The 14,913-nt window shown below is 34.7% G+C and overlaps 1 protein-coding gene across 1 annotated transcript in view; it reads left to right on the top strand.

The window, feature by feature from the left end:
• The window catches only part of LOC149799783 (aminopeptidase NAALADL1-like), a 68,054-nt gene that overhangs the window by 45,867 nt on the left and 7,274 nt on the right, over positions 1-14,913 (top strand). The window contains exons 5-11 of the mRNA XM_089959167.1: positions 4,424-4,573; positions 7,891-7,983; positions 8,390-8,595; positions 9,846-9,977; positions 10,526-10,705; positions 11,751-11,955; positions 13,138-13,288. Of these exons, the coding sequence (XP_089815293.1) occupies positions 4,424-4,573; positions 7,891-7,983; positions 8,390-8,595; positions 9,846-9,977; positions 10,526-10,705; positions 11,751-11,955; positions 13,138-13,288 (1,117 nt within the window). The remainder of the gene's footprint in view (positions 1-4,423; positions 4,574-7,890; positions 7,984-8,389; positions 8,596-9,845; positions 9,978-10,525; positions 10,706-11,750; positions 11,956-13,137; positions 13,289-14,913) is intronic.

Consider the following 14,913-nt stretch of genomic DNA (forward strand, 5'->3'; position numbering starts at 1 on the left):
CACTAACTTCTTGCTGTCTCAATTACACTGGTATAATTTGTAGATGAAAAATTTGACCTAAAATATTTTTACATAATTATACATGCAAGCTTTGCTAAAGCATCATGCCCCTTCAGTAAAATAAAATTTGGTCAAATGGATTTCATTATGTGATCAAGTTTTGTGTCATTATCTGAAGCCAAAGGGAAGAATCCAGCGCTATTTAATATCTTTCGTCACCTGTGTCTGGCTGCCTGCATGGAGATTTCTTCATCTGACATGAATATGCATAAACCTGCTTGACTAATCACTGCAGGCATGCGAAAAATCATCTCGCCCTTATGACCCAAATTAAACTGACTTGATCTTTGAAGGAGACAATGAAAGTTTCACTTTCAGACATGGCCAGTTAAAAGGCCACTTCCAATTATATGTTGGAGATTGTTAGGTTATTTTGTTGATGGTGTATTTTTGTTATGTTACTCATGATAAACGAGGAAATCTGTGCACAGGCAGCCGAGGAGATCTGTGCACAGGCAGCCGTGGGTGACAAAGACTAGCTGCGATAGATTTGTGTGAGTAAGCAACATAAGAATTCAGCACAATAAAGTCAGTCAGATATTGACCATTAAGCTCAAATACCAGTCAGTAATGAAAACAAGTGCATCCAGGTTACAGTGTGTGTGATTTGGTTTTTTAACATAGCTTTAACAAAAATTCCGTTGTATCACTACGATGTCTGCAGTGTGGCACTTTATAGTGATATCTAGCACTGGGGCATCATGCCACAGACATGTAACAAGATGTCCCACCCACTTACATTATCCTGACACCAGGCCAGCCAGTCTAACACTAACCTCTTAATGCTGCTTGTACCATTTTTATAAGTTTTTGGTATGACTCCATTAGGGTTTGAACCTACAAACACCCACAACCATGGCAGATGCTCAGACCACATGGCCACTGGAGCTGCCCATATAGGCCAGATGTTGTTAGAATGGTTTGGTATTTGTAGAGATTTCCTTCATTATTGGCCCATATAACATTTAGATTTGCCATTTGGAATTTAAAAAATATATAATAAATACTGCAGGCCACAGAACTTTAGTTTAAAACTTTTCAATAGATGATATAGAAATTAAATTGATTTATGCCATAAATTCTTGAACCAATTTGATAACACATTTTGTAATCCGGGGAAGCTTCAGATTTAATCAGGGCTTTTAATGTTACAGGTTAAAATTAATTTTCCCATTCTTCTAAGGTATGAACATGTTTACAGGAACAGACTTTCACTGGTGGTAACCATTTATGTGAGATTTTATCTGATCTACTATTGTTGCCATACAATCCTTGTGCACATAAAAGTCTGACAGCTTGAACCCCCAAGAAAATGTTGTTTTAAGATGGCATAGATAAGACATGGGGAGCCTTTGGAAACTAATCTGATATGTTACACACAGACATATTGTGGAAATAATATGTCAAGTCTATTTTCTGGCAAGTTTTGGGTTTCATTGTTTTGTGTATCTGCATGTTTAATATATATCATATGATCCTAACCCAGTATGTGACCACTTACAGGTAATCCATATATTATGACTTTAAAAGAAAGCAACTAATAATTAAAACATAATATTCAGAAAACATCATTATAGTTAATTGTTTCTAGTTTTTCATTTTTATTATTTTACTTTATTTTTTTTGTTCAAAATTTTGCGTATTTTTTAAATTAACCCAATATAGATTGAACGACCAGTTTTAGCATGGGGATTGTTTTGCCTACATGCTGTGTTGTGTGATTAGACTTTCACAGATTTTGACACAAAATTTCAACAAGAAATTAATAATTTCAGTATAGTGCCACCACCAGTAATATGTATGTCCACCTATAATGTGGAAAGGAAAAAATAGAGTATATTTGTAATTGGAATAATTAGATATACAGATTAATTTGTAATTTGCAAGATTTGTTTTAAGACAAAGGACTAAAACTTATGAACTGTTGAGCTGAATGAATATACATAGTTGAAAAGAAAATTTGGTAAAGTTTTTTACTTAGCTCTACTTTTCACAGCAAAGATCTGGCTGTTGCTTTCATCACTTCTTATTTTAGAAATTTATTAATTTAAAGAACAATATTACTTAGCAGTTTTCTTTTTTTATCTAAAATACCTTTAGAAATTGGAAATTTTAATCTTGGCTGCTTAAATTTTTAGTGAACACAGATTTAGAAAAAATGGATAAATTTAAAAATGTTATGTAAATTTATTTTTTTGATCTTTCTTGAGACCACCTAATATTTCTCCACCCCATACAGATTCTATGTATATGGTATTTACTGCTTTATTATTGCCTATGCAGACTTTTCATTGTTAAGTCTGTCTGTCTGTCGGAAACATGTCAGGCATTTAGCAAGTAGTCAGGCATGTCTTTCTCTTTACCTTTTGGACATGACCTCTGCATCAGCTATTTGGCACAGAATATTGTTGTCCATTGATGTGTTACTTTGAGAAATGGGATTAGATCTGGTATTAAATCCCTGATCACAGTGCATAAATCTAATGTCTAAATTTCAATCCACAATGTCACACTTCCATGCTATTGCTTTCTCCACATGATTTACGGGCTCTTGAAACATCTAAATTACTTCCATTATGAAGCTGCTTTGCCATTTTCTTTTACAACAAGGTGAAATCGGGAACAAATTATACATCAAAAGCAGACTATAATGATGTTGTTAGATTGTATCTCATTATGGTACTTGGACATTGTTGCCATCATCATGGATAACAAATGTGATTTCTGATGGAACAGTCATCTACTTCAAAATAGAGTCATGTATATCTACCATAACTCACATTGTGAAGATAAAAGGCAGTGGAATTTAATCTCATCTTGCACTCTGACTGCTTGAGTTATACTCTTCGCAGAATAATTTTCTTAATCAAAGACTCATTCTTGATCTAAAACATTTCTTAGTCTTATGGTGTTTTGGTAATGTAAAACTTTTTCATACTCTAACATTTTTTTCTCTCTGATATTGCAGAGTTGAAGATCATACATTGCAAGTGATTCATAATAACTTGTTTATTTGAGTCAACCTGACAATAAAATATAACTATGTAATGACTAAGGAGTCAATTTAGTTTTGGGTATATTCCACACTGTCTGTTACTTATTAATGCATGTTAAAAGTAAACCCACAGGACAGTTTGGGTTTCGTCTGGGTAACTGCTCGAAAAAATCAGATCTCACAGAAGTTAGTCAAATCAAAAATATTTTGTTTAATCTCAGCTTAGTACTCAGAACGCTCAGAAGGAGCTAGGTTTCCTTCTATAGTGAAAAGGGGGACTATTTAATCCTGCTAAACAGTACATTCTTTACAAAATATCAGGCATTTGTATATGATATGTTTGCTAAAAGATTTTTCCTGCATCATTTGGGGTAGAGCCTTTAAACCATGGGATTTAATTTAGGTTGGTTTAAAGAAGTACCGTATATACTCACTTATAAGTCAGACCCAACTGTAAGCTACACAGACCCAGGTCTGCCATCGCAAAATGAACATGGCAGACCTGGGTCTGTGCAGTTTGTAGGACTAAGAAGTAGAACAAACAATACAGACATGATCTGCCAGCTCATTGTGTGACAGCAGATCTGGGTCTCTTGTTTGCAGATGTGCCTGACTTGGAAAAAAGTATATATAGTGCACATTAGTTTCTAAAATTTAATCTACCTTTTTTTAGAGATAAAAAGATGGGGGGGTAGTTACAGGGATTAGGAAGAGAGAACTTAAGGGTTTAATGTCACATCAGAGCAGTATCTGACTCATGGAAGATAAAGTACTAGAAATCTCTTTACTGAAAATCAGACCCTGAGAAAGGAACAATTTTGTACGTTGAAGGGAAAAAGACTAGTTAAGACAAATTATAAATAAAGAACATACAGCATGTGACCAAATGAAAAATAAGAAATCAAGGCAGCAGAAGTCACTGGTCCCACATTTTATGGTGAATAACTTGTCCAGCTGCAAATAGAAATGACCCATATCTGTCTGAATAATGCCCTGCCCTGAAGGTATGATATTTATCTGTCTGAATAATGCCCTGCCCTGAAGGTATGTTATTTATCTGTCTGAATAATGCCCTGAAGGTATGATATTTTACTGTCAGTGAATAATGCTCTGAAGGTATGATATTTACCTGTGAAAGGAAAAAAAGAATAAAAGTTGCAGACCCTGATCTGATTTACATCATATGATGGTAGAGTTAGGTCTTTATTTTATGCTGCTAGATGTGTTATAGCTTAGCAGACACTGTTGAACAGGGTGACTAATGTAGACTACTGTGGGAGTTGACTGTAGTTATACACATTACAGCAGATATATTATTTCACAAGCAAATTTAGCTGATGTATTTTTTAATTTTTTTTTAATTTTCAGCAACAGGAGACAGTATGTATCCAACTGTACCAATGCAAACTGTTTCATTAGAAACGGCCAACATAATCCTAAGTCAGATCCAACCAAGAAATCTTCCAAAGGCTTGGAGACAGTTGATAAATGCCACTTCTACAGATTACAGTCAGCAAGGTATTTAAGTGATGAAGCATGCTTAATTCATCCAGCATAGTTGCATTTTGTGTTCATTTTCAGGGCAGATTATTTAAACTGTGTCAAGTGTCTTATGCACCAAGTGATTTAAGTGATCCTATAAGTCTATATATACCGCTTTGGTGGCCTGGTTTTTAGAGCAGTGGCATCGGATGCAGGAGGTCAGGGGTTTGATCCCTGGCTGAGTCATACCAAAGACTTATAAAAATGGTACTAACAGCTGCCTCTCTTGGTGCTCAGCATGAAGAGGTTAGTATTAGGACTGGTCGGCCTGGTGTCAGGATAATGTGACGGGGTGGGACATCATGCGACATGTCTGTGTCATGATGCCCAAGCGCTACACATCACTATAAACTGCCACATTGCAGACATAGTAGTGATATGACTGAAACATTGTTAAAGCTACGTTAAAAATCCAAATCACATCACATCGCACATATAAGTCTATATTTTTTTCTGGTGTGTAAATGCAGATGTGGGAAGAGAGGCATCACTTTTAATAATGAAGGTAGTGGAAGCATCAACACAATTTTTTTTACAAATTCGAAACAGTGGTGCATAATTTAGTAGTAGGTGACAACTTAGTGCCTGACACTAACCATTTGTTTCTTTTTTACATTTGTTGTGTTTGCTAAGGTCCATGACATTGTAAAATCTACAGGATTCGCATATCATTCTGATCTGTAAGTTTCTGGTGGGATAGAATAATTCATATAACATGTGCCACCAAGACTCACCACATTTGTGTTATCCAATCATTAATGAGCACCTTAGGTTCAGCAGTGGTGTACATTTGAAAATAAATATGGAATTTTGATGTCTCTGTACTTGGAATTTGCTGAGAAATGGTTGAAGAATATACGGTAGCTATGACATTCCTCTGCAAAAAGTTATTTTAACAATTCTGTCATATCAAAAGCTTAAATCTGATCAAGCTAAGAGTCCAGCAAGGCTTTCTAAAATCAGACTTAAGAAATCAAATATTGGTGTTATGCACTAAGGCATTCTCATCTAGGTGTACTAAGATTATACACTGGACTATTATTAATGATTCTGATTTCTCAAAGGGCTGAATATGCTGTTAACCTTAGTTTGAACAAATGTAATTGTATAAGGGAGGGAACTCATAATATCCATTTCTTTTATTTGTGAGTACATAATTACCTCCCTTTATAAGTTACACTTGCCCATCATAATGGCTGAATTCTTTGACTTTATTCAAATATAGAAACAAGGATGATATTTTGTTTACTTTCTTATGAGTATGTATGTATGTATGTATGTATGTATCTATGCATGCATATATGTGTGTATGTATGCATTAATATTTAATTGCAACTCAGCAAAAAGGCAGTATGAATGAATTAGAGCTAAGAAGCAGCATGTAGAGCATCATGTTTTTTGTCCTGAAATGAATCTTTTTGTTCAAATTACTACAGTCAAGAAAAAAATAATTATCTAAAGCTTGCAGCCACTTATATTAATACAAAAATATAGATAGAATTAATAATAGTGTGAAAGGTCTATTGGCCCATCGTAAAAGGGGGATGGGGGTGTCTTTAGGCTGGAGACAGGAAGTCTTTTTAAAAGTATTGCAAATATATAGTAAAAAGTGTTTTTTTAAATAAATATTAATACAGTTTCTGATGGGTTAACTCTCAAAATCTGCATCAGTAAGATCTGTAACACACTGTCAGAGACTATTGACACTGTGTTGGATACTATTGCTACTGTGTTGGAGACTATTGACACTGTGTTGGAGACTATTGTCACTGTGTTGGAGACTATTGACACTGTGTTAGAGACTTTATTACCCAGCTAGAAACTATTACCATTATTTCTGGAGACTGTTGCAGCTGTATTGTTGTTATGTTTGTGACTCTGTTGCAACTGTATTAGAGCCTAGTGTTGTTATGTTAGAGACTCTGTTGCAACTGTATTAGAGACTGTTGTTATGTTAGAGACTGTTGCAACTGTATTAGAGACTATTGTTATGTGAGAAACTCTGTTGAAACTGTATTAGAGACTATTGTTGTTATGTTAGAGACTGTTGCAAGTGTGTTAAAGACTATTGTTGTTATGTTAGAGACTGTTGCAACTGTATTAGAGACTATTGTTATGTTAGAGACTCTCTTGAAACTGTATTAGAGACTATTGTTTTGTGAGAAACTCTGTTGAAACTGTATTAGAGACTAGTGTTGTTATGTTAGAGACTCTGTTGAAACTGTATTAGAGACTATTGTTGTTATGTTAGAGACTGCTGCAAGTGTGTTAGAGGCTATTGTTGTTATGTTAGAGACTCTGTTGAAACTGTATTAGAGACTGTTGTTATGTTGGAGACTGTTGCAACTGTATTAGAGACTAGTGTTGTTATGTTAGAGACTGGGGGCCCTGAGTGGTCTCAAGCGCTCACCGTTACGGATCACTGCCATCTCACCTCTGTCTGCGTGGGTTCAATTCTCGGATTTGGTTAATGTGGGTATGTGAGAAAGCTTGCCAGTAGCTTCTCGTGTGGGTCAGTGGTTCTTTCTGTCTTTTTCCCGGGTTCTTCCTCCACCATTAATACTGGCCACCTTGTATAACCTATCGTGTGCTGAAAAATGGCGTTAAACCCTACAACAACAACTTAGAGACTGTTGCAACTGTATTAGAGACTATTGTTATGTTAGAGACTGTTGCATCTGTATTAGAGACTATTGATTGTTATGTTAGAGACTGTTGCAAGTGTGTTAGAGACTGTTGGTGTTATGTTAAAGACTGTTGCCACTGCTAGAGATTATTTCCATTGTCTAAGATACTTTTGCCATTGTGTAAGAAACTATTGCCGCTGCAGAAAAGACTGTTGCCACTGTGTAAGAGACAATGTTGCCATACGACTTTATGATGCACTTTATGACACATTGCCTCTGAGAAGGACATTTTTTTTAAACAAAATTTTCTAATTTTGTTACATCCAAGATAACAGTTTTATATTTGAAGAATTAGCATCTTTATATGTTCACAATCCCAGATATGTTTTGTTTTATTGACATATTGCCAGTAAATCTAAAATTTATAACAGCAAAACCATCAGTGACACACAACCCTTAAATCCTCAAATATGAGACTGCTTTCCCATTATTAATAATGAGTTGAACGATGTGTCCCTTGTTCCGTCAGAATGATTCCAGATTTTTATGTATCAGTTTAGAAATAATGATTTCAAACAACCTTTTCATAATTGGTCAAATTTCATAATTGTCTTTATCTGCTCAAAACACATACTAATTTTTTATTCATTGTTTGCATCTATATAGATGGTGTGAAAGCCAGATTGCATGTTTATAACAAAAGGGTAATGAAGAAAATCAAGAATGTTATTGGTACTCTGCTGGGCAATGTTGAAACAGGTAATTGTTCTTTGTCATTCATAGTCATAATTAGTATTCCCTTCTACATATTGTCCATTATATGTTTGAAATTATTTAATACCGGGTATGTAAAAATTATTTTAAGATATGTGAAATCTATTCCAGTTTATAATTACTTAATTTTTACTCTATTTACAAGTGGTTCTTTCTAAACCATATTTTTGTTTATATTTTCTGTACTGGAAGATCACCCTTTTCTCCTTGCTGTGTATAAAAGATGAGTCACTTATTTTCATTTTGAATTAGAGAAGAAGGAACAAGTGGTATAGAATCAGAACTAAAATAGGTATTAATACTTATGAAATAGTTTTTGTCAGCTTGCCTTAGTTAAAACTAAAGCATACAATTTAGAGTTACTTGTTGTAACTTTCTTTATCAACTTCAGACCGCTATATAATGATTGGTGCTGGGCGCACTGCTTTCCATGGTAGTACTGTAGACCCTAAATCCAGCACAGCTCTTTTGCTTGAATTGGCACGAAGTTTGACTCTTATACGTCAGCAGGAAAAGTGGCAACCACGCAGAGAAATCAAGGTGTGTTCCTGGGGAGGGCAGGAGCTGTCAAATGCAGGATTAAATGGCTATATACAGGTTTGATATTCATTATTTTTGTACTAAGACCAAGGCATATAGTGTATTATTATCTTAAGGTTTCAGTGAGTAGTTGCTAGAACTCCTGGTCTTCTTAATTATGATATCTTGCACATTAGAGCATCTGCCTCAGATGTGGGAGGTCATGGGTTTGATCCCTGGCCGAGTCATACCAAAGGCTTACAAAAATGGTACTAACAGCTGCTTTGCTTGGTGCTCAGCATTAAGAGGTTAGTGTTAGGACTGGTCAGTCTGGTGTCAGGATAATGGGACTGGGTGGGACATGTCTTCGGCATGATGCCCCAGTGCTAATATCACTATAAACTGTCACACTGCAGACATCGTAGCAATATGACTGAAAATTGTTAAAGCCACATTAAAAAATCCAGTTCACACACACACACACTTCTTGCACATTTAAAATGCTAAAGTTTATAATGTGATATTAAATTAAACTTTAATTTTGGAAATCTGAAACTAGATATTTTCTTTTATTATTAAAGGATATCAAGTTGAGCATGTTCTATTCATCATTTCTTGAATCATTAGTGGTCTACAGTACATCATCAGTTTAGTCAGGTTTGTAATTTTAATTGTAATTACTGTATGTACTCACTTTTATGTCGAGACCAACTGCAGACAACATAGATCCTTAATTGACATCGTTGTGACAAAACCTCTTTATATCAACCACTCGAGTTTCACTCAAAAATGGAAATGATCTTTTTTAGGTCATTCTAAATTTGCACCTGTTTATCATTTGTCTTTTAAATCTTTAAGCATCAACAGTTTCTGTCATATTACTATTTGCAGCAAGTATCATTTATAAAAATAGTAACTTGTAAGTGTTTATACTTTTCAATACCTCTTGATAAAACTTCATGCCAGATTGATGATATCAGAATTTAATCATGACATCATTTTGAATTCTGCAGTAAGCATTGATTTTACAAAAGCTGACTAGGGGCCCTGAGTGGCAGAGTGGTTGGTCTAAAAAACTCACTGTTATGGATCACTGCTGTCTTACCTCTGTCTGCGTGGGTTCGAGTCTCGGATTCAGCCAATGTGGGTATGTGAGAAAGCTTTCCAGTAGCTTCTTATGGGTCATTGGTTCTTTCCAGAGTTTTCCTGGGTTCTTCCTCAACTATTAATATTGGCTGCCATGTATAGCCTATCGTGTGCTGAAAAATGGCATTAAACAAAAGATGACTACCTTAAATGCTTCATTTCCTTACATTTTGTATTAACAGGCTCATAATCATGTACTTCAAATGGATGCTGTGGCATACTTGAGCCTTGATGTGCCAAAGATTGGAACAGAAGCCATCCAAATCAAGACAAGTGTGGCTTTAATAGATTTGGTACAGAGTATTGCTGATAGGGTATGCTTGCATTTCTTTTTGATTCAAATGTCAGTTTTTAACATATCCTTAATTTAATTTATAGAAAGCAAAAACAGCTGCTATGGTCGTCACCTTTGTGAGTATAGTAATATTTATGTACTTGAATGAAAATGAGTTCAAGATTTGTAAGAACAACACCATAAAATGTATATTATAGAAAAATTTCAATTCTTTCTGTTTTTACTTCTTTCATAATGTTATCTATTAGTTTTTCATTCATCAATGCAACTATGTTGGTATATGTTATTATCAATGATTGATGAATTAAAATTGATGAATTCATAATACATTTATTTACGCTAAATCCATTTTATATCAAGGATATTTCCAATCATTAAATCTCGCCATTTTAGCAATTACTGCAACCTGATTTATAGTTTTTCTATAATTTAAAAATTACATTTACAAATTGTACATATTGGAACATGTTTACAAAAGATTCAGAAAGACTAAAGGATTATTTTTGTTAAAAGCAGGAAATGATTATAAAATCTTCTGCCATTAAACTTAAAACATTTCACTTTCAGATTGCTGATCCCAACAACCCTGATGTGATGTTGTCACACAATTGGCCAAACCTCACTCTTGATTGGCTCACTACCTCCGATTACCCTCTTAATTGTAACCATGACAGCTGTTACCAGGAACCAATCAGACACCTTTTGGGGATTCCCTTTGCTGCAGCCACATTTAAGCAATCAACTCAAGTAAATAGCATATTTATTCTATTTTCAGTTTGATAATTTTGTCTTGCTTATTGTGATGTACATCTTAGTGAGAATCAAGACATATCAGTCACTTTTCCGATGGCATTGCGGTTGGTGTCAACAGTTGGTTAAGGTTTTGGTTAAAGTTTTGCATTTACTGATATTTCCTACATAAGTTCTCTTCATACTTGGAATTAATCATTATGGAGTTAACATAAATGATCCTTCTATATGTTTGTTCACCCTTTTATCTTGTGGTCAAGGTGAGTCATAAAAAATGTACTCTAAGGTTTTGGTTAAGTTTGTATATGCTTATATTTCCTAAACCTCATGATGAGCTGTTATTTAATTCTGCAACATGCATTTACACCCCATTTACCTCATTTACCTTCATTTCATGGTCATAATCCTTTAAAACTTGCACAAGATTTAGTTTCTTCATTTGCTTCAATTTTATTCTGAAACCCATTGATGGATTTTGTTCCTACTTGAAATGAATAAAAAATGAAGCTAAGGCAACTAAGTGTGTCACATGCTTGAGGAACCTTTTTGACCGTGAGGTCATGTTTTACAGTAATGCTTGAGGAACCTTTTTGACCTTGAGGTCATGTTTTACAGTACTGCTTTTATTATGGGGTCTTGTTTTACATTAGTGCTTTGACTGTTGGGTCAGGTTTTACAGCAGTGTTTTGACTGGGGTGGAATTCTTCTTGTGTTTTTGATTGTAATAATAACACCTTTTTATGGATATATATTTTGTAAGCTTTTTCCATATTCTATGGAATTGGCATTTTGCCTGTCAATTTGTCCTATACACTAAGGAATTTTATTTCAGCTTGATAACTTTTTGAAGGACTTGATGGATTTAAACTAACTTCATAGCTACATTTGCAGAAGGACAATTTCCTAATAAATCTTTAATTGGAAGATCAGAGGTGACGGACAGAGGGCACACTGCAAAATTATGTAATTTTACGTTTGTAATAGCATTGGTTGGAGAGATCAGCCATTATTTTGATAGCTATGTTTTTTTCTTCCTATTCAGGCACTTAATAAGGACATGCTTTCATTAGACTTAAATCATCACTTCAAGTATCATTTGGCTGTGGCCAGAGTTACCTCCCTTGTGCTGCTGAGACTGGTGGATGATGCTGTGATAGGATTTAACCTGGAATACACAGTGCAGTTTGTACAGCACACCATCAGAAAGATGGTACAGATAGCTCAACAGCTGATGGACTATGACTATGGTAAGATTTACTGTTACACATTCTGGATAATAACCACCATATAAACCCAAAATAATTTGCAAGTACTGTGAGATCTAGTGGTTGTAATTTAGTGTTTCAGCACAGTATTCCCAATAACTGCTTTTGTGTGTGTGTGTGTGTGTGTGTGTGTGTGTGTGTTTGGATTTTTAACATAGCTTTACAATTTTTCAGTCATATTGCTAAGATGTCTGCAGTGTAGAAGTTTATAGTGATGTCTAGCACTGGGGCATCATGCTGCAGACATGTAGCATGATGACCCACCCAGTCACATCATCCTGACACCAGGCTGACCAGTCCTAACACTAACCTTTTAATGTTGAGTGCTTAGCAAGGCATCTGTTAGTAACATTTTTATAAGTCTTTGGTATGACTCAGCCAGGGTTTAAACCTGCAACCTCTTGCATCTGTGGCAGATGCTATAACCACTAGGCCACTGGTCTAACTGTTTATGCAGTTCTATATGAGATGACAATAACTGAATTTGTTGTAGTTTTGACATTATCAATTTATGATAGCATGAAAGCTTTTTGATGTTTCTGAAAAAATATATTTCTGACTGCTTGGCTTAAGAAGCGGTGTATTTTGAACCTTACCAAAGTAATCATGGTACCATTCAGAAAATACATATAATTTTTTGTGTTCAACATCAAGTTACATTTGGTATGCATTCAGATTTTTATTTTGGACCTAATATACAAGCAGCATGGATAATAAGTCTGGGAAAGAGAAATCTGAACATTTAGTATATTTCTACCATTATAGGTTCATGCTTGATGGTTTGCTTGCCCTTGTGAAGAATCTGGCAAAAGTTTTTTGCTTCAAACAAAGTTGATTCTTATGTTAGGGAGCCATGGTGGTTCTTTGGTGAGCATGCCAAACTAGTGACTAAAAGGGTGCAGATTCAAATCCTGCCATCATATCAGCTGAGGTTGGCTACCACAGTATGTTTTTTGTTCTCCTATTTGTGCTGCTCTGTTATAAAACACCAAACCAAACGTATTCTGATGTTAAGCACATCCCCCTCTTTATAAAACTACTATTAGGGTTTATACCTTAGGCTTAACATAAATATAGATGGTGTGTTAATATTTAATCAGACAGCTTTGACTTTTGTTGTTGTAGTAAGTTGGAATTTCTAAACTGTTCTCTTGTATTTTTCAGGCCCACTTCTCATTGATTTGGATGCACTGTACATAGCAGCAGCAACCTTTAAGCAATACACCTCTTCAGATGTCTCTGCTGCCAGTAGAAAAATAAATGATGTTATGAAAAATTTTGATAGCTTGTTTATTTCAAGAATCTCCCATCAAAGGTAAGGGAATACTAATTAAACTTTAACTTGCAATTAGAATTTTTAATTGATATCAAAATGTGCCTGCCAGGCTGAAATGAGTCAGTAATACAGATTGATATCAAAATGTGCCTGCCAGGCTGAAATGAGTCAGTAATACAGATTGATATCAAAATGTGCCTGCCAGACTGAAATGAGTCAGTAATACAGATTGATATCAAAATGTATCCAACAGGCTGAAATGTGTCAGTAATACAGATTGATATCAAAATGTATCCAACAGGCTGAAATGAGTCAGTAATACAGATTGATATCAAAATGTATCCAACAGGCTGAAATGTGTCAGTAATACAGATTGATATCAAAATGTATCCAACAGGCTGAAATGTGTCAGTAATACAGATTGATATCAAAATGTATCCAACAGGCTGAAATGTGTCAGTAATACAGATTGATATCAAAATGTATCCAACAGGCTGAAATGTGTCAGTAATACAGATTGATATCAAAATGTGCCTGCCAGACTGAAATGAGTCAGTAATACAGATTGATATCAAAATGTATCCAACAGGCTGAAATGAGTCAGTAATACAGATTAATATCAAAATGTGCCTGCCAGACTGAAATGAGTCAGTAATACAGATTGATATCAAAATGTATCCAACAGGCTGAAATGAGTCAGTAATACAGATTGATATCAAAATGTATCCAACAGGCTGAAATGTGTCAGTAATACAGATTGATATCAAAATGTATCCAACAGGCTGAAATGTGTCAGTAATACAGATTGATATCAAAATGTATCCAACAGGCTGAAATGAGTCAGTAATACAGATTGATACCAAAATGTATCCAACAGGCTGAAATGTGTCAGTAATACAGATTGATATCAAAATGTATCCAACAGGCTGAAATGTGTCATTAATTCAAATTAATACTAAAATGTGCATGCCAAGCTGAAATGTGATGATCATTTTTATTGATATCAAACCCTGCCAAATTGAAATGGGTAGATAATTTCAAATTGATATAAAAATGTGTGTGCCAAGCTGAAATGTGATGATCATTTTTACTGATATCAAATTACCCCTGCCAAATTGAAATGGGTAGATAATTTCAAATTGATATAAAAATGTGTGTGCCAAGCTGAAATATGTATGTTATTTTGATTGATATCAGAATGTGCATGTCAAACTGAAATGTGTAGGTCATGTTCACTGCAACTTTCTTTGATATAATGTTATATTAGATGTTACTGTATTCAACATAATAACTGCAACATTTCTTATTTGGGTAAATTTAGTATGGCCCTTGCTCATTAAGAAAAGCAGCCACAAAATGTTAAAATAAATAGTACTGTACCTATTACCTGTATACAAATGCAGGTTAACCCTTTACCTCATAGAGCATAGTTACAAAGTGCAGCGTGCTATAAATAGAACACCTGTTACCTAGCCGACCCCATATGCATAGGCCTGCCTGTGAACTGTTAAGCAATGTAGTGTATGTTACGTTTAACAGCAATTTTAACCATTTTACATTTTTGTACACATATATGTGGAAAAATTTAAGAGTAAAGTCTGATTGTTATAGCTGTGCAATTATTTATCACAGAAGAATTTTTTATGTGCTTTAAAATCTTGAGA

The sequence above is a fragment of the Sinohyriopsis cumingii genome, chromosome 5 (genome assembly GCF_028554795.1).
Source record: "Sinohyriopsis cumingii isolate HCF-2022 chromosome 5, ASM2855479v2, whole genome shotgun sequence".
Taxonomy (NCBI): domain Eukaryota; kingdom Metazoa; phylum Mollusca; class Bivalvia; order Unionida; family Unionidae; genus Sinohyriopsis; species Sinohyriopsis cumingii.